Raw genomic sequence first — 17,547 nt, 5'->3', positions numbered from 1 at the left:
GTGCATCTCAAGGGGCGCAAACCCTTTGAGGCAGCTTCCTTCCACAGAGGTGGCCAAACAGGGCAAATATAAAGAAATCCTTTATAAAGGATCAACCTGAAGCTGTGTCTGCAATCAGGGACTCTGCCTGAAGGGGATTGCCAGCTCACTGCTGTCAGCGTCCGGCAGTGGAAAGCCCAGGCATATAAAACCGCGCTCACGGAAATTAAACTGGAGTCAGCTCCACTGATGAAAGCCACTGTCAGATCCCAGCAAATGCTGTTATATCAGCTTTCCCAGCAGTGCTCTGGGATTCTTCTAGTAAGCCATTTTTCTTTAGCAACTGTATTCTTTTAAACAGATGTCTTAACTTCCCTTCTTCTGGGAAACTGGCTTTCACTTGTATTAATGCATCAAATTAAATAAGGTTTCCTACGTCACCAAGGACTGGGAAGAGGAATGCAATGAAATCCTCCTGGGCAGCGCTAGCAGGACCTCAGACAGGGATTGCAAACCAAGCAATCCCCCTTCAGAGGCAGCAGGTTTTTCAGGGAGCAGTTTCCACAGACCACTGGGTGAACTTAAAAATCCTTATCCTGTTGTCAGCCCTGTCAAGAAGTGCTGGGAACTCCCAAAGCGTGCAGTTAACCCCCTCCAATTGCAGTAACACAGCTTAGATCAGCTTTCTTTGGCTGCAGTCTCAGCTGAACTTCAGAAGTCTGCATCTGGAGCACCTATGGGTACACAGACACAATTACTCATGCCCCACTCACAGCCAGACTCCCTGAATCAGAGTGGCTCAAATGATGGGAGCACTAAAATGCTGATTTTAACATATTTTAACACGAATTTCCCTCCAATGCACATGTGGATATTGCAATCTCCAAGCCCATGTGCGTCCTTTGAAGCTTTAGAAAGTGCAAGGTAGAAACACACGAACTTAAACCTCAGTAATTCCCCTTTACTAGAGACTAAGAGCAGGCCCTCAATCCATGGATTTCTGTTGATGCCTAGGAATGTTTCTTCTGCTTAACTCCACACATACTGAATTGCTGAATTTCCCTCAGGGCTAATCCCGAAAATTACTTTTGCTTTTTGACACCAATTCCTTGCTATTGCAGCTATTATGAAAACCATAACTTAAAATTGTGGAGAAATATACAATACAGCCTCATACTAATGTTAGGATTAAAACCTAGTGTTGGTTAAAAAATAAGAAGACAGCACGGAGAGGAGAAAAAAACCCTCTATTTTGAAGAATAACCAAAATTTACATTAGCCTGGGAGATTTGCAAGAAATTCAGCCTTTGAATTACTAGGCCTGTGCATGGAAGGGGTGGGGAATGGAAGGAAGAAGAGAAACCGGACAACAGCCAGACAGCAAGTTCTGCACAACAGGCTGGAGGATTTGTAGTAGAGAAAGCAGCATCTCCTCCCCACCCAGTTCCTCAGTATCCAGCTCCATCCCTCTCTTGTGTCCCATAGAATCTGTCTCCCAAGGGCACAACAGGGCCTTGCATTCCCTTTTCAGAAAGGGGATATGAACTATAAAACCAGGAGCCTGGATTTTCCAAGGGAATATGAAACCCTGTGGGGACAAAGAGCAGAGAAAGAAAGGCACTATTCCCAGCTGAACCCAGAAGAGACATTCCTATGTTCTGGACACAGAGTCTGTACAACTCAGCTCCCCATCTCCTTCCAAGTGTTTCAATGGCTCTACCTGGGATGGGAGAGTAAAACATCTCATAGGGTAATCAGCCAAAGCTGTCGATAACTCTGTGCAAGTCCAATTCTTGGACAAGAAAGCAGTACTTGAGATCTCAGTCCCAGTGCAGCCAGCTGCTGAGAGCTACAGCTTTGTGTTTCTCCAAAGGAGACACAAAAAGTTAACGGGAAACAGAAGATGCAGCTCTGCAGACAGGTGCAAACAGAGGCTGAGTCTGGGCCAGGCAGTCCTGAAGCTGGGCCAGGGATGCCCGTGTGTCTCCATGGCCAGTACCACGACAGACCCGTACAACAGCACCACATCCTCCCTAGCATGGGCTGAGCTGCACTGACATCCCCTCAGCCTAGCCAGGGAATCAAGGCATCCCATACAATCCAGCTGACAACAGCTGGATTACTAAAAACACATTCCACACTCTCACGTGTTTAAAGCCTCCAAAAAATCCCCCAAAACCCACCAAAACTCAAAACCAGCATAGTCTGAATGTTTGCATCTCTACTTCAATGTCAGGACATGGAGGAAACAAACACAGCGGTGTTACACAGCTTTCTACAGGTCACAGAAGGAACCAGAGTGCAGTCAGGCTGGAATTCAAAGCCTCTGGCTCTCAGGACTTCTGTAGGGATTCTTTTCCCTTCTGAAAGCAGAGCCACCCTTATCAGAAACAGAAACTCTACGAAGTATTTAAGCCCCAACTGTTTATCTGGGATACTGTGTGTTTCTTTAACATATAATCAAGTTTTGCACAGCTCTGGATTTAGCCTCAAAGGAAAAAAGAAAAAAACCCAACAAAGTTATCTCAGCCAGAATTTACCCCAGACCCTTAAACCTCTTTCTATACAGTCTTTAAAAGCTTGTAGCTTTGGAGAGGAGAGTAAATGAAGGTGGTAATCATGATGGCAGGAAAAAAGGAAAAAGAACTGAAGGAAAATCTGTGAATAATCAAAAAAGGGTAAGGATTCAGCTACAGCTCTGACTCCCTACCCAGGCCTTCACCAGAGGCTCAGTTACCTCAGTCTGGGAGCAGGAGTTCCAAGTAGGATAACTGAGTGGTTTTGTGAACCTCTTTCTATCCTGGGAGAGGCTGGCCTGTTAAAATGGCCAATAAAGTGAGCTCCAGTGCGTGTAGGGCACAGCCAGTCTTACCCATGCAGCCTTCCTCTTCATCAATAAACATCCTGGATTTCAGCACGCGCTTCCGCTTCCTCTTCTTCCCTCCAGCTGACACCTGGAGGACATGGCAGCATTGTGAGAAACCTGGAGCTCATTTCTGGCAGGAAATCACTGTGATCTGCTCTCACCTCTGTGGATGCAGGCTCCAGCTCAGTTTTCAGAGCAGGTTCAGGTGGTGGAGATGGAACTCTCTCCTCCTCGGGTGTGGGAGAGGGTGGGACATCTGCTAAGAAGAACACCTTGTTGGCACACGGGTCTGATGCTACATGCTGAGGTGCCCAAAGGAAGGAGAGTGGGATAGGATGGGAGAAGTGCACTGGGGATTTTTGGTAAACCAAAAAAATCAGTTCCACCAAGGGAAACTTTAAAACCAGGCACAGGAACTGGCAGATTTTAGCTATACATTTCACTTACTTGTTAAAAAGAGTAATTGTAATTTGTTTAGAAATTAGAAGAGGAGGGGTATGGTAAAACAATTGTTGCTTCACTGGTTGTGCTACACATCCCAAACAATCCATGCTATTAGCTTAGCCCAAGAATTAAGTGCAGTACACTATCACACATCCTAAAAGACTGTTACGGGACATCTCACACTCTTATTTGAAAACAAGTTCAAAAAACCCCACAAAAATCCAAACCACTACAAAAACTAGAAGCTGATTCTCTCACTGTTTTATCTCCTTGCTGTCCTCTGTGTTCAAGGACAGGGACAGCAGGCTCCATTCAATGCCAAGACTGATCAAACCAGTCAGGGACACCTCCACGCATTTGTACGGAGCAAAGTGGGCTCTGGAGCCTCTACCAGAAACATCAAAGTGAGACAAGCAGGGCTTCAGATCAACAAGGGAGGTAGGGGCACCCTCCCACGGGGCTGGCACGGAGACAGAGCTCCAGGAGATCTGAGTGTGAAACGCTGCCACGCAAGCCCTGGGCTGCGGGGGAGAGCTGGGAGCGCTGGGAACAAACAGCTCCTGTGACCTATTGCTTCACCACCGCACAGATGTGGCTCCCTGGAGCGGCCATGCCTGCCTGGCTGCTGCTGCAGCTCTGCTGGCTGCAGCACTGCCCTTATCCCATCATCCCAACACGGAGCTGGGACCTGGAGCTGTCCTGAGGGACTGGAGCCATGTAAGGAGCTGGCGCTGCAGCGCACACAGCCAGCTGACCTCCGCAGGTCACTGAGGGCTCCAGTGAGACAGCGCTGGGCTGCCAAGGCCCAGCCATAAATGGCACTCCTCCAGCAAAGACCTGGCCTCCCAAACACCGCTGTAAGCAAGGCACAGGAATGCAAACAGAGTGGGATAACACCACTGTTCCCTCACTCTGCTCCAGAGCTCTGGGGCTGGCAGCACTGTGAGGACATAGCTGAACAAGGGCTCTGCGGTGCCCAAAGGGCTGAGGGCAGCTCTGGCTCTGTGTTTATCCCAGTCTCACAGACACAGTGGGCTCCACAGACTTCCTGGCACCAAACCTGCACTACCATTGCCCAGCCTGGCCTCTGCCCTTTGCAAATACCTTATGGAGAGGACAAGTTAAGAGGGCTGAAAACCAGTCTGGTGAAAAGCCTCTGCCATGCTCAAGCAGGGGGTGCTGAAGGCATTGTCTGTGTGCCAACTCCACTAGATTCCCAGGGGGAAATATGGGCTTTTTTTCAGCTTCTTTCAAACAATTTCCCCAGCTTTTGGCAGGCAGAAGACACCTTCTCATCATGTCAGAGTGTTTAGGACTACTATCAAGCTCTATTACTTTATTATCCTCTTCTAGCCAACACATCCCTCTGACATGTGATAACTCCTGAGTCAACCACAAGCTGCTGCCCACAGTTTGCTCAACAGCAACAGCTGCATGAAATGGATACAAGTTAGGCAACTGGATGGACCAAAGATGTAAATCCTGGCTTTGTTTGGTTTGCTTTGACCCTGCTTGGAAAAACTGTGAGAAGCTTTAGTGCTTCTGCTGCGGCTCTCCAAAACCCACGGAGTTTGTAGGTCACAGTGCCACTGAAATCACCCTCCAAAGTGGCTGTAAAACACTTGTCAACACTGCAAAACCTGCCTCTGTTGGTACAGCTGAAGCTGCCAAACCTCCTGTCCTCTGTGGGCACATTTGTGGAGCTTATTCTGGCACTGGAAGCAAAACAACCTACAGTGACTAAGGAACCCTCATACCAATATAAATTTTTAATGAAAAATCATTTAAATGGAGAGGATTGTGCCTTATGCCCTTTCTGTGTTTCCAGTGTGGTACAATGTGCTGATGCTGGTGTAAGGAGAGCTTATTTAGGGCTACTTTTAGTACATCAAGAGCAGACTAACACAGAACTAGACAGAAGACCTGGCCTGACACAGAATTGCCCATAAGCACTTCACTTCATGCAGGCTGAGTTTCACACCCACAAAACCCTGCTAAGTATGCCTGTCACTCCAGGCCCCATTTTGCTCACTGATGCTGCTGATTCCAGTTGCCCCTGCTCTCTGGAGAAACCTGTTTGTTGCAGAAGATAGATAAATATGATTATCCATAAATAATACAGCCAGGATGAGAACAGTTCTCCCAGCTAGCCGGACAATGCCCCTGCCTATGGATGGGTCCAGGGGTCAAGTGGACTGTTCCATCTCAGCCCCCAAAAGATGTATGGTTCACCCTGCACCTGTAACCCTCCCCTAAAACATCAAATGCCTGTAACCCCATTGGCCCAAGCCTTGTTTCAACCCACCTTGAAGCTCCTTGAAAAGGGGGCTTCGATGGGCCACACGCTCTCTTGGAACTTCCTCCCCTCTCCTAGAGCATCCTTTTGTCTCTCCCCCCCCCCACCTTCTCAAGCCCTGCCATGTGCTGCATCTGGGAGCACGAGGCAGGACCTTTCTGCATCCCCAATAAACCTGATCTCCCAAGAGCAGCCTTGAGAGATCTCTTGTCTACATTCATCTACACTGTGCTGGCGCCTGCAGTTTTCTACACCTGTTTCCAAACTTTCAAAGGATAGATGCTGTTCAAGTCCAGCTGCTGTACATGTATTTCTTTTATTTCTTTTTCATCCAACTCACAGTCTTCTACTTCAATACAAATATAGTATTACAAGTTTGGACTCATTAAAAATATTCCAAACAATTCAAACCTGTCTTCTTTCATCTGGTTGGATTTAGAAGGGCAAGCAGCAGAACCAAAGGGCTGAGTTCTCTCAATTCTCATTTTCCCTTTTCAAAGGGCAAACTGAGTGATATCCAAATCTGTATACATGTGCTGTAATTTGCATACATTTACAATTCTAATGCACAGAAAAAAACCCACAAAAACAAACAAACAACAACAACAACAACAACAAAAAAAAAAAAAAAAAAAAAAAAACAACAAAAAAAACCCCACCAAAACGAAAACCAAAACCAAAGAGGGTTCTGATGCAGGAGCAGCAACAGCAGTGACAAAAAGCCTTCCCAGTGCCTGACCTCCCTCTCAGGGAAGAACTTTTCCCTAATATCCAACCTAAACCTGCCCTGACATAGCTCCAGCCATTCCTTCAGGTTCTATCTCTGCTCACTGAAGAGAATATAAACCTTGGAATAAATGAGAGCAGGAGGCATCCCATTCAAAAGCATTAATTGTTAAACACATGCTGAAGTCATGCAGGTGTCCCATAGGAGACCAGAGAGTTCTAACATTCCAAACTCCTGCCTGATCTCACAGGATATGGAAGAGCTGAGAGATTCCAGGCAGACAAGGATGGGCTGATTTCAAAATTTCCTCCTCAGAGCTAAACAACTCAGCTTGTCAGCAGGGGAGTGGTGAGGAAATGGAAAGACAAACATTTAAAGAAATAAATACCAAAGACCGTGGGCATATATGTGTATATATATTTTTTATAGCCAAACAAGGAGCTTCACACTGGAATGTGATGGAATTAAGGCTGATCAAAAAGAACAACTTCCTGAGAGATTTATCATCCTGTGGAATAGTCTCAGAAGTGATACATACCTGATGACAAAGATAATTTGAAATTATGTGGGCAGTAGGGAAACTATGAAATTGGGCCTACAGTTGGCATGGATACTGCAAAGATGCCAACAGCAGCCACCTCTCTCTGGCACTGCAGGTTTTCTTAATATCCTGGCTGTTGCCCATGTGCCAGCCACACTAAATGAGCAATCAGCTCTGGCTCCCCCGAGGGACTCCACCTCCTCACCAGTACACCCCATTTGCTGTTTCACCTTCTTTTACTGGAGCTCTACACCAAACTGGTGGTTTCAATTACTCGTCCGTAATGACCCCCAAGTTCTTTTCCTGAGCAGCTTGCTGGATGACTGTTCCATTTAGCACATACTGCCAAGCTCAATTCCAATTTATTTTCCAGTTATCTATATTGAACGGCATTTGTCACCTCAATTATCCAAATTCTTTGGGATCCAGCCCTGCTGTTCCTCATTATAAGCTCAAATCTTGCAGTGTTCTGGGTGCCCCACTCCTGTCATAGCCACCAAGGCGACACACAGTCGCATCAGATACGGCCCAACTGCTTTGCCTCCAACTTCCCTATTATCTCTTTTCTTTCCCCTTTGAGGAGAGGGAGGCCACTTGTGAGTGTTTCTTCCCCATATGAACTGGTTCTGACCAGCCCTGCGGTTCTGGAAGGTGCACTATCTTTCACAAGAGATTTCAGAACCTCCTTCCCACACATCAGTGGCACTGGCAGCACACTTAGTGAGGAGACAGCCAGGTCTGAGCTAAGCTAAAACAAAGACTGAATCTTTGTTTTGAGACATCTCAACTCTATGCCCAAGTGCTTGCAGCACAAAGATAAACAGAAAGCTCAGGCTACAGCCATTTCCATGTTCTTTAGTCCTTTAAACTATTCTCCCACCAGTGAACAGATTTGGAGAGTAATGTTTTGGAAATCAGAACCCTGAACTACATGCCTGATTGTTTACAGATCTTCTTACCTTCCTCATCACTGCTGTCAGACAGAAGTTGCTTGATTCGCTTCCTCTTTTTCTTGACATTTTCGGGATCTCTTTCTTCATCATCTGACCTATCCGCTCTCTTTGTTTTACTGCCACAAAAAGCAAACGGAAAAGAAAGGGAATAAACACCTATTATCTCTCACGTGTGCATGACAGTATCACGTGTGCACTTGGATGAGCACGTTCCTCACAGAAGGAAATCATATGCCTCTTAAAACCATGAGCATTGCATACTCTGAACTGTACACTCACTGCACAACCAGGCATAGGTGCACAAGCATTTCCAGGCCTCTCATCCTTCCCCATATTCAGCTCTCCAGAACAAGGAGGATTTCTTTAGCCCCTCTGTAGTTCAGCCCAGTACCTCACCTCACCTGGCCACAGCAGCCTGGCAAGAGTGTACTTCTGATTTTGTCTCTTTAGCTCAGGCTCCCAGTGTCCCCAAAAGCATCACTCAGAAGCTCTTTTGACAGACTGCTTGACACTGACTGACTATGAGGTAGTGTCTCAGAATCCTGGAGCCATTTTTAAAGACTACTGGAAAAATAAAATAGCTTCTTTCTTTTTAATGTTGGCGAGACTTGTCAGATGAACAAGCCTGGAGGCTAAAGGCCCATGTCTCCTCAGAGATCTGGGACAGCCCAAGTGGCCTTCCCAACTCCATGCTGCCAACACCTCCGGGCCCTTGGCTTCTTAGACAAGACTATCAATAAGACAAGCAGTTAGTGCTAACTGCGATGGTGGGCTGGGTGGTGTGCTTACCTATTCAGTTAGAAATGGATTGAGACCACCAATTAATTACTCATAGGCCACCAGAGAGCCATCAGACTGTAGTGATTCTTTGTCTCTGTCAGTTTGGGTTGGATTAAACACAAAGGGCTGAACTTAAAATTAACTTGGAGCCTCAGCCCAAAGTAAACCAGTGTCATTGAAAGCAGCCCTACATGAGCTATGGAGATCAACAAGCACAACTTTGTGCTGCAAGTTGTGTACATACAGGCTTGGGAATATCCCACCTTCCCTGCAGGACAGGTGCTCCTGCCAGCCCTCCCCACGCTGCCTGCAGGGTCTCTCCCACGGCTGCTCACAGTGGGAGGTTGTCTCATGGAAAGCCATCCCCTCCCTCTGAGGACAACCTGGGCTGTGTCCCTTCCCATATGCAATGGCACCCATGGCCCTGAGGCACCTACAGCAGCAAATGGAAAAGGAAACACCAGGAAAAAATCCTGACAGATAATTTTAGTCAGGTTTAACACAATTTAGTAGATGGAAACAGGAGGTGAGCCAGCATTGTATGACCAGATAGCTCCATGCAGGCTGTCCCCAGGCAGGTTCACAGGGACCCTGAAAAGCATGACCCACCTTTTCTTGTCCTTTTGCTGAATTCTGTCAGATTCTGTTTTCTTCCCAGGTTTCTCTGCCACAGTATTAGGAGATGACTCTGGTTCTGCTACAGCAACTGACGGATTCACTACTTCTTTCTCCTCCTTTGGCTGCTCAGGCACAGAGTTGGCTTTGAGTTTATCTGTGAATAAACCATTCAAAAAGAACAAACACTGGGCATTCAGTTTGAATGACAACTTACAAAGCAGCTGGCTAGCTCTATGCACCAAGATTACAGACAACACTACCCATCATGTATTTAGGGAAATAGATTGGCCAAGCTGTATCAGCCAAGGGAAAAAGGAGGGCATGCTTTAATTTCTAGGTGATTTTCCATGGTTCTGCTATTCCTGATGTCAAGCCACCATGTGTGCTGCAGCAGTTAAAACTCTGTGGAAGAGGACTGGGAGGCAGTGGCAGGAGATCACTGTGGGGTCAGAGGCTGCCAACATGGTGCCAAAGCCTTTCTGGGCGTGCTGGGAAAACAGGCTGCCTGCTTCCCTGGGCAAGGGCAAACAGTACTGGAATGATAGCTCTCTTATTTATGATCAACAGCAGAAAGCCCAAGGACCCAACTGCTGTTAACTCAAGACTTTCTGGCAGTGGTGGAACTTTTGAAGCCAGGAGAGACATGCACGTAGGGAATAAATCTTTCTTGTAGAATCCCTCTGTCCTATACGCATAATCATTTCCAGTTCTGCTCAGTTTGCTCCTTCTCTGCAGCCACCTCACAGGTTTCCTCGGTGTGCTCCCTGACAGGACTCAGCAGAGAAGGGAACCCCTTTGGAAATGATGGAAATGCATCCACAAAACCTTCTCCATCACCACTGGGTCACCTCTACCATGCCACTTTGGGTTTTCAGCACATGAGCTTTGGTCTAGGGCTCTTCTAGACCTGTAGAATTTACTCCAGTTAATTGTAGCAACTGTCCTTAGGCTGAGAGTGTCCTCAGCTCCCCCAGTCTCACCAAAACAGGGACTCAAAGAGTCCCAGCAGGGCTGTGCCTTGTCTGCTCAGTGCTAGAACTGGCCCTTGCAAGCTCTATGTCTGTTGGAAAGTGAACTTTGCTGTTTACTCTCTCCCAAAAGTCCTCTTTGAAGCCCCTCATACTCAGTGTTATAAGGGAATCTTTGAAGAAGGTCCCAAAGTCCTTTTCCAATATTTCAATATTTAAAAGCTTCAGAATAGTTTATTTTGATTTAGGTAATTCAGAAGGGACCTGCAGAGGCCACCTAGTCCAAACCTCTGCCCAAAGAGAAAGGCCACCCCTCATTTGTATTTGCCATGTATCAGTCCTTCTGTTTTTAGGAAAGAAATTAACTTTAAACCCAACAATGGGCACCTCAGTGCTGTATGATGAAAAGCAAGCACCATTAACATGCCCTGCAAAACAGATTTTGGCAAACATCTCACCAATAGCTGGTCTTCCAGCCAGGAGAATTCACTTTAAATCAGATTTCTTCTGCGCTAAAAATCCTTCCTGGGTTAGTCTGCTCAAATATGCAATTTTAATTGATCTCCCTCCAGTAAGCCTTTTGTCTGAAAAATTCCACTGACAACTGTTAATTTTTGCTTTAAAAACTGTGTGCTAAAACATTAACCCTTTGAGTGCAAAAGAGCAGAAAAAAAAGTATGAAAAACTATTAGGAAAGAGGGGATATAAAGAAGATCCAATGAGTTTGGTAGAGTGGGGATGGGGAGGAAGAGCTCTGCTCCTTTCTGTATGCCTCCAATCATGGCTCTAGTACAAACATTTGATTCTACTAAATATTTTTTAAATTTCTACCCAGCTTAAATAAAGTATAATTTTTTTAAAAAAAGATACTTCAAATAATCCTCAGGTTTGTTTGTTTGTTTTTTTTTTAACTAGAACAGGCTGTTCCCTGACCATGATAGCCTCTGAAAACAGAAAAGCACTTACTCATAGCAGCTTTTCCAAAGAAGTTGTTCATGATGGTGTTCTTTGTTGGTGGCTTGCTGTTTGCTGCAGACACCTGGAAGAAAAGAGAGGAATAAGCACAGGAATTGCTCCCAGCCCTCAAGGTGCACAGCACTGCTTCTAGACAAGCAAAATAATAAACAGCATTTGTTCCCACTGCCTTAGATTTTAGCAGATTTAGCAAATTCTCTGTTTTGGAGAATTCGAAGATACTCACTAGACACCACGTATATCAAAGGGGGCAGAGTAAGCTCCTAAGAACTCCTTAGCCAAGCCTTCAGATCTGACTTGGGGCACATTCCCATCTGATGGCTGACAGTGTTACTGGGACTAGGGTCAGCTCCCAGGAAAGTACTCTTTTTGCAAACCATCAGTGCCTCAATTCACAGCAGCCAACAGAAGAAAGAACACGGACTGGCCAAACCAGGAAAGCTTTATCCAGCTCCTCTGGCACGTAGGCTGTTTGCAAGGGAACATCACTGCTCTGTTACACCAATGCAACCACCAAAATGAGAAATCACACCCACACCCCCTAAGAAAGTGCAGTCTCTTAATCAACTTCTTTTCATGCAGATAAAAGGCAACCAGACACTAAAGTTCCCAAACCACTGCACACTTCACCAGTTATCAACTCCCTGTAAAAATCAGAGAAAGGAACCCAAACGTTCTCAGTTATAAAAAGGCCAAACCACCCACAGGGAGTGTTACCATTTTAACACCCATTTGTCTGGCCACATCGTTTTAAAAACAATTATACTAATTAAAATGAAAACATAATCCTATCCTGGAAAAACTGCAGTCCAGAAGATAAACAATTGAGTCTTGCACAGGTCAAGCTCTGAAACTTCCCTCACTGACCAAGTTTAAATACCTTGATACTTTTAAGACCTGGGCTTCTCATATTTCACTTATTGCTCAAAATAAATCCTTTTAAGCACAATGGAGAGAGCAAGATCCTCAGCTGGTGTGTGCATTGGGATGGCTGGAGAGGGCAAAGCAATCATCTCCATAAGGCAGCTATGCTGGTTTACACTCGCCTGAGACCTTGCTCATTGGGGAATGTCAAAGCTATGGCTATGTGGAGAGATCCAGAGTGTGGCATGAGGGGTTTCTGCCCCAGGTGACTGCACACAGTTAAACAATTGCAAAGGATCCCTGAGCACTGCCAGTGGGATGTGGGCTTGGCAGGAGGAGCAGCGCAGGGGTGGCTGAGCTCCCTGAGGCAGTGTGCCAGCGGATCATTAAAGCCACAAACTAAGGGGCTGAAGTAACTTACACCTGAGGCCTCCTTGGCCTCTGCTTTGGCCTCCTTAGGCGTGTCCTGGGCTCTGGCTGCTGCTTTGGCTGCAAACATGCCCATGATGCCTTTGTGCTGCTGCGGGGGGGGTTTGGCAGCCTGGAACCCGTGGCCATTGACAGTGGCATTGGGGTCCCTTTGCCTCTGGGGACTCTGCGCAGGCTCTGGCACTCGGGGAGTGTCGGGCGGCGTCCTGGGCACAGCGGCAGCGCAGCGGATGGCACTGAACCTGTGTGGTGAAGTGAAAAATCCCATTAGCCTTTTCAGCTCTGCAATGCTCACCTTGTGGATAGGATCATGCCTTCTCCTTTCCTACAGCGCCACCACTCCTCTGAGCCTGTGTTCTCCTGTTATGGAAAAAGGAACAATTTAATCTGTGCATGGGACAAGAAAGAAAGCCTGGCACAGAGCAAGAGATCTCTGATGAAAAGATCAGCTGAACCTGTCAGCAAGAGCCACAGCATTTGCACATCAAACAAGCTGTGCAGCTTTCCTGGGGGAAAAAGGGCCTTCTCCACACTCAGGCTTGACAAGGATCAGGATGAATTTTATTCCTAAACAGGTTGTGCTTTCTAAAGCCTGTGGCAGAAGTTGTATGGCTGTGTGAGGATCTAAAATGTTTACAGCTTTCTGATGCTCTGTCAAAGCCCCACAGCTGCTGCAACAAGCAGCCACACTTAGCCAGGTGAGTAAATCCCAGCTGAAACTGAACAATTGAAATGGCTCAGAAAATATCCACGACATTTCTATTTAACTACACAAAGTAATTTCCAAGTAATCCCTGAGAGTGAGAAGCAGCTTGGATTATAATGGTCTGAAACTTGATTGTTTGGGGATATAGAAACACAAGAACTAAATGACGTGCTCACAGTTACAGCACAACTCACTGACAGTCAGGGATAGTAGTTCCCAAAAACAGCTGAACTCTGCTCCCCACTGTGCAAATCACAGGCAACACTTTCCAGATTTCCCACAGAAATGCCACAAAAGAGCCTAGCTCACACCTCCCAGCCCACTGAATTACACAGCAAATTTTTATTTGCCTAAGCAAATAAAATCAGCCTTCTTTCAGTTCATTTCTGTGCCTCAGCATTAGCTGCTCACTTGCACAGTCCACTTCTACTCCCATCAGGATCTGTATTAACAAAACAACATAATCTCCACAGTATTCCCAGGCTGCAGCAGCAACCTCTTGACATTCAAACCTTTAAAAGAAGGAAAACAAGACATGGAAGAAAAATAATCCTACTCTCCTTTGTACTTTCAATCTGTTTTTAACATGGTTAATACAGCTCTCGGGGCAGTGTGAGCTCCTACTCTAAACACCACCAACTCTCCAATATATAATATTGTCACAAATAATACTCTCAGTGATTATGCTGACTGTGCAGCAGAGCTCAGCTAACCTTCCCACATTTCAAGTCAGCTTGCCTTGATGCTGCTGTGTGACTATACCTTTATGGGCTTGACCCAAAATTCACTAAATAACCACTGAAAAAATAGCCAATACTTGGACTGTGCTCTGCAAACAAGGAGCTGCTTCTGTTTGGAAAGCTGGCAATGTCAACTAATACCAGATACTGGTATTAGTTAGTACATCTAACCACCTCCACTGTCTTCACAGCAAAGCAGGTCCCACAGAAACCCAGAAAATAACAAAGATCCTTGTCCCAAAGCTGTGAAATATCTGGACAAACAGGGAGGTTCTGTTTGCTACAAACCCCACATAATTAAACCTCTGGCTTTTGCAGATCCTGCAGGAATCTTTTCCCAAGTGTCACAGACAATCCATGCAGATGGCAAAGAGAGGGAATGGGATCAATCTGTATTTACTTCAGTCAGGTCACAAATGAAGAAAGTACACTTTTTCTTAGTTTGCTTGGGAAATCCTGCTTCAAAGCTGGATTTACATGCAGGCCTCAGCTGCTTCAGAACATGGATTATGTAAACCTTCTGGAAGTTTAAATCCCAAAGGATACAAGTTAAAGGCACAAGGATCATCACGCTGGGGTACCTAAGAGTAAAAAGAGTGGATGAAGGCAACTGCAGCCACACCCAGGGCACATGGGCTCCACTGAGATGGGATCACCCAGCACCTTTCAGGGCATCCACCCAAACACACAGCTTCTATGCCACTTTTTACAGCTTTTCTCTGCCACTCTCTTGTCAACACTTTGGACACAACCACATTTCCCCTCTTGTTGGGAAGGATGGATAAATATAATTATTCATAAATAATACAGCCAGGATGAGAACAGTTCTCCCAGCTAGCCGGACAATGCCCCTGCCTATGGATGGGTCCAGGGGTCAAGTGGACTGTTCCATCTCAGCCCCCAAAAGATGTATGGTTCACCCCACACCTGTAACCCTCCCCTAAAACATCAAGTGCCTGTAACCCCATTGGCCCAAGCCTTGTTCCAGCCCACCTTGAAGCTCCTGATAAGGGGGCTCTGAGGGGCCAGACGCCCTCTTGGAACTTCCCCTCCTCTTGGAACTTCCCCTGCTCTTGGATTTTCCCCCTCATAGGACCTCCACCCCTTCCCAGAGCATCCTCTTGCCTCTCCCCTCCCCCATCCCCTCAAGCCTTGCCACGTGCTGCATCTGGCAGCTCAAAGCAAGACCTTTCTCCATCCCTAATAAACCTTATATCCCAAGAGCAGCCTTCAGAGATCTCTCGTCTCCATTCACCTAAACTGTTCTGGAGCACTCCCCACACCCTCTCAAATTGTATACTCCTGCTATGACACACCCTTCAGGCATCCACCTTTAAATCAGATTGGTTATGGCACCATGCACCCCCATGACTTCAGGCTGGAGCTGTCCTGGTGGGAACAACAAGCAAACAAGAAGCTGCAGCTGCCAGGCACTGCTCAGGAGGGAGCCAATGACTCTTGGGGACTGCAGTCCCTCCCAGCTCTTCTCCACTTCCACCAGGAAGGACACTGGTGCTGCCTGGACTGTTCTGTGTGCTTCTTCCATGTCTCAGAGATTACAGCCTACTCTGAACTGCAACAAACCCACACACAGATCAAAGCCCAGGTCCTGGAGAAGGACTTGCTCTGAGACATTTTCAGGGAACTGGATGAGTCCAGAAGATGAGAACACAGTTTCACAAAACAGAAAGCAAACTCCTGTAAATGCTTTGCTGAGCACATCATTCATGGTTTTATCAGCCTGTTTCAATTTTCTCTTCCTGTGTGGCTGAGAACTGGATTAAAATGGTCATGATTAAGTGTGGCCTGGGAAAGAGAGAAACGTTTCCACCCATCAGACAACCAAGGTACTGGAACAGCCTCCCCCTCGGACTAAGGACCAAGTGAATCAACTGTGAGCTCAGTTTACAAAACAACCACACAATGTGTTCTTTGGGCCCTGCTTTGGCAGGACTCTGAGGATATCTTTTCCTAGCTTTCCAAAAGCCCAGGCCTATCTAGTAAGCACTGAAGTGGAGTCTGGAAGTGCTTCAGAAGGAAAAGGAAGGCAGGACTCACTTGCTGCAGTGCTGCAGGTTTGTTTTGACGATGTCATAGTCGGTGTTGTAGAGGGGGGAGCTGTCCTTGAGCAGGGCCTTCTGAATGCTGTACACGTGCACACTGGCAATTGTGGACAGTTTAGACTTCATTGCTGGGGAAAAAGAGAGAAAAAAAAAGCTCTCTGTTAGCACACCCTTTAGGATGACTAACAGACTACTCGACAGCAACATATGAATATAAAAAGATCCAACCACACCTTCTCCCAGCACTCACTAATGAAGAATTCAAGGCAACAAACCCCACAAGCCTGTCACGTTTTCCACTACACACTCTTGGTTCCTGCACAACTGACTTATGAGGGATCTCTCTGTGTTTCCCTTCAAAGCATCCAGTGTTTGGGATGCAGAATAGCTGAGTGAGTACCTAAAGCTGAGGCAGAAGGTAGCTGGTCACTGCTCTGCCCTGCTGGAACTGCTCTCTGCTGCTGGGGCTGTGTCCAGCACCACAGTATCACCCCCACCAGTCTGCTGGAATTAAAACTTTCTCTCTTTTATGCTACTTAGACTGCAACCCCCTTGAGACAAGGGCTCGCTTTCAGGAATTCTTTGTTCATTGCTTATATTGCTCTTTTCACAGAGTCCTGGTCTGAGGCCGAGCTTCTAGGCACTGTAAAAATACACACAGTAATCATTTCTTGGGGCCAGTCCTAGGCTATGCAGCCCTACTCCCATCAAAAATCTCAACCTCTTTCAAATATAAGTCATAGCTTTGGCCTGCCTTCCAATACAAAAACCATGAGCAACCCTTTCCTCCACAGCAAAACAGTGTTACACAGCACACATAACTCAACAAACATGACACAGAGTAGTTGCACTGCCTGACAATCTCCTACTCCGAGGAAAACAGCCTGAGCTAGAAATCCACTTCAGACTTCCAACAACGCAAGTCCTTCAAACAAAGTGAGGTCATTAGCTCAGATTCTTAAGGTCACAAATACCACAGTGTGCTCTCAAGTGCCAAAGACGTTATTTGAAAGTGATGAAGAGCCTGAAGCTGCATTTCAGTTCTGTGGGTAAGATTTCATCAGCAGGACCCGAAAGATGGTGAGACAACAGACAGTGCAGGGAGCAGTGTTGCAATGGGTTTTTTTCACCTTTCACTCACAAAAATGAGGTAAATGTTCTATGAGAACATCTGTTTTAACACCCACAGGACTCAGAGCAAAGACTGCAATTGCATTGACCCAATGACCAGAATTACCAGTTTCAGCATTCTTGGGGGCCTGAAGGTTCAAAAGGAAAAAATCAGACTCAAATCACAAGCCTGAAGGTGTTCAGCTGCTGGCTCAGATACTCCAAATTCTGAGAAACAGCTGGTACAAAAAGTACACACCTGACCCTGAGAGCCTGGCTGGGCATTTATGTACAGATGGCAAGTTCTGAGCTTTGATCATTTTGCTGTTCTTTCAAAGAAAAAAGTTAAAGCCACACGACTTTCCCATCCTGCTTACCTTCAAGTTTATCCTCCCTCACTACTGCGACCTTGTGACACTGGAAAAAAGAAATACAATCTTAAAACCTGAGGTTGTAAGCAAGACTGCTATTTTCAGTTATTAAATAAG

The 17,547-nt window shown here is 46.2% G+C and overlaps 1 protein-coding gene across 3 annotated transcripts in view; it reads right to left on the bottom strand.

The window, feature by feature from the left end:
* POLD3 (DNA polymerase delta 3, accessory subunit) overlaps positions 1-17,547 on the bottom strand; it is a 36,852-nt gene that overhangs the window by 14,786 nt on the left and 4,519 nt on the right. For 2 of the 3 annotated variants that reach the window (XM_031505710.2, XM_021544013.1), the window contains exons 4-11: positions 17,437-17,476; positions 15,945-16,077; positions 12,433-12,682; positions 11,139-11,211; positions 9,196-9,358; positions 7,813-7,922; positions 3,007-3,104; positions 2,852-2,933 (exon numbers count right to left, since the gene is read on the bottom strand). In XM_031505710.2, the coding sequence (XP_031361570.1) occupies positions 2,852-2,933; positions 3,007-3,104; positions 7,813-7,922; positions 9,196-9,358; positions 11,139-11,211; positions 12,433-12,682; positions 15,945-16,077; positions 17,437-17,476 (949 nt within the window). The remainder of the gene's footprint in view (positions 1-2,851; positions 2,934-3,006; positions 3,105-7,812; positions 7,923-9,195; positions 9,359-11,138; positions 11,212-12,432; positions 12,683-15,944; positions 16,078-17,436; positions 17,477-17,547) is intronic. The other variant, XM_021544014.1, reaches the window with a different exon arrangement.

This window comes from Lonchura striata, chromosome 2 (assembly GCF_046129695.1).
Source record: "Lonchura striata isolate bLonStr1 chromosome 2, bLonStr1.mat, whole genome shotgun sequence".
Classification (NCBI taxonomy): Eukaryota; Metazoa; Chordata; class Aves; order Passeriformes; family Estrildidae; genus Lonchura; species Lonchura striata.
The sequence above is the reverse complement of the archived record's forward strand: the minus strand, read 5'-3'. Positions and strand labels throughout refer to the sequence as shown.